Genomic DNA, 2,071 nt, shown 5'->3' on the forward strand with positions numbered 1-2,071 from the left:
ATTTGCGGGCCAACTCCCACGCCGTTTCCTCCGCTTCCAATATTTTCTTTGGTAATAGCACTACCGGCACGCTTTCTTTCTTTATCAAGATTTGCATTTAGTTCCATTTTCTTGGCCATTATTTGCATTACTAACTGGGCTCCGCGTAACATCGTATCATCCAAACGATCCAATCGTGGCATCTAAAACACACTCCTACATTACCTTTCTTAATACTAACGATATTTGTGGATGATTAAAAAGATTATATCGCCGGTTGATGCCACGAGTATATATGGGATTATAGCCATACAACTCAGATTCATAATACAAATCCATCAATTGGTTCTTGTAAGATTAATTGCAGTTTAACCTAAGAACTAATACAGTAGCAAATGAACTGCTAAGAAATAATACCTTGACGTTATAAACAATAGATTCGTGCTCATACGATGTTACCGCAACTTGATAACCCTTCTTCAAACGATCCGCCCCCAAGTTATCCTCCTCCTGTTTTGCCTGAAAATATTGATAAATTAATAAGAGACAGATGCGCAATGGCAACAGTAACCAGGTAGTCAAAAACTGAACTTTTGTAGGATAGATATGACAAATGATTTCAACAACTAGCTTGTGATTTATATACACTAGAAAGTTTGCGCCTACAGCAATGGACTAGCATTGGTCCATTACTGTTTCATGCATTACGATAAAGTTTGAGATGTAGCAAGACTTCATTTCGATTTTTCAACTCTAATATCGATTCATAGGAACGAGTATTTCAAGAGTAAAAAGGCAAAAAAAAGAGCCAAAAATTAACTAACATCCTGCGGATAAACATCCGGTGGTCCTAGTCGATTCCTTTTCAAAGCTCTCCTTTCAGGTGTCTGATAGTGCCATGAGATCACGTTCAAACTTTTCATTCCCATTTTATCTCTTAATGTTTAAATTCTCCTAACCATTTCTTATGTACTGCAAAACAGATTTATTACAAATATCTGATCATATATCAGAATATCTAATCAAAAATAAACCAAACAAACAATAAACACGCAATAGACGAAAATAGATTTATCATTTGAAAATACACGTCACGATTTCGAAAATGTTGCAATTTATTGAAAAATTTGTGGTCTTAGGAAATAAATAAAATTTTCGACAAAAACGTAAAAAACATTCATTACACGTATTATTTAAAAATATACTTAGGAAAAACGTAAAACAAATATTATTTAAAAGCAAATGTAAAACATAAAAAACATGAAGATAGATTTTAATGAGCCAAGCTTGATAGCTAATATTAAAAGTTAAGTGTAACAAATGAACCCAATGCTATAAGTAAAATTACTTAAGCCAACACTTGCAGCGATGTCTAATATCAAATTGCGACTGTTGCATTTCGATTACGTGCATCAAATTTTGAAATGAAATTACGCAAAGAAGTTTTAATGTTCTACGAAGTTTATGATGATAGGAATGAGGAAGTAATAATAGTAAGTATTTATAAAGTATGAAGTAAGTATTAAGTATTTATTTGATAATTAATAAAGCAGAAGTAAGTAATTGATATTTAACAAATCAGACGTAAGTAATTGGTAATTGATTAATCAGAAGTATATAAGTGGTAATCGATAAATCAGGAGTGAGCTAATCGATAACCGATAAATCAGAACTAATTGGTAATTGATTACTCAGAAGTAATTGAAGTTAATAAATCAGAAGTTAGCTAATTGATAATAAATCAGAAGTTAATATCATAAAATTGATGATTGATTAATCAGAATTAGTAGTTGAAGAAATGCTGCTAACTGATAAAAATAAGAGCAATGCCAATTGATGAAATAAGCTAAGGAACGATAGTACTTGTATAATACTATACTTGTATTAGTGATATACAAGTAATTTAATTATATGAAATAGTTACTGCGTAAAGTAAACGTAACAAGTAGTAGTAATGAAGAGTAAGCACAATAATGATAATATCATAAAATTGATAATAATTTTGTTGAAGTGAAATCAATTATTTCAGGTACTGCTAATGTTAACTAATTGATAAAAATAGCAGCAATAATGCTAATTGATTAAAAAATAA

The 2,071-nt window shown here is 30.7% G+C and overlaps 1 protein-coding gene across 1 annotated transcript; it reads right to left on the minus strand.

Annotated features, from left to right (window-relative positions):
* Positions 1–14: 14 nt before the first annotated feature.
* On the minus strand, positions 15–933 carry LOAG_14980 (hypothetical protein; the record flags this gene model as incomplete). The annotated part of the gene is made up of 3 exons (XM_003150473.2): positions 804–933; positions 397–498; positions 15–182 (listed from the first exon to the last, which is right to left on the minus strand). Coding segments are annotated over exons 1-3 (375 nt in total), but the record flags the coding sequence as incomplete, so codon positions are not given.
* Positions 934–2,071: the final 1,138 nt, after the last annotated feature.

This window comes from Loa loa (assembly GCF_000183805.2).
Source record: "Loa loa unplaced genomic scaffold supercont3.1417, whole genome shotgun sequence".
Taxonomy (NCBI): Eukaryota; Metazoa; Nematoda; class Chromadorea; order Rhabditida; family Onchocercidae; genus Loa; species Loa loa.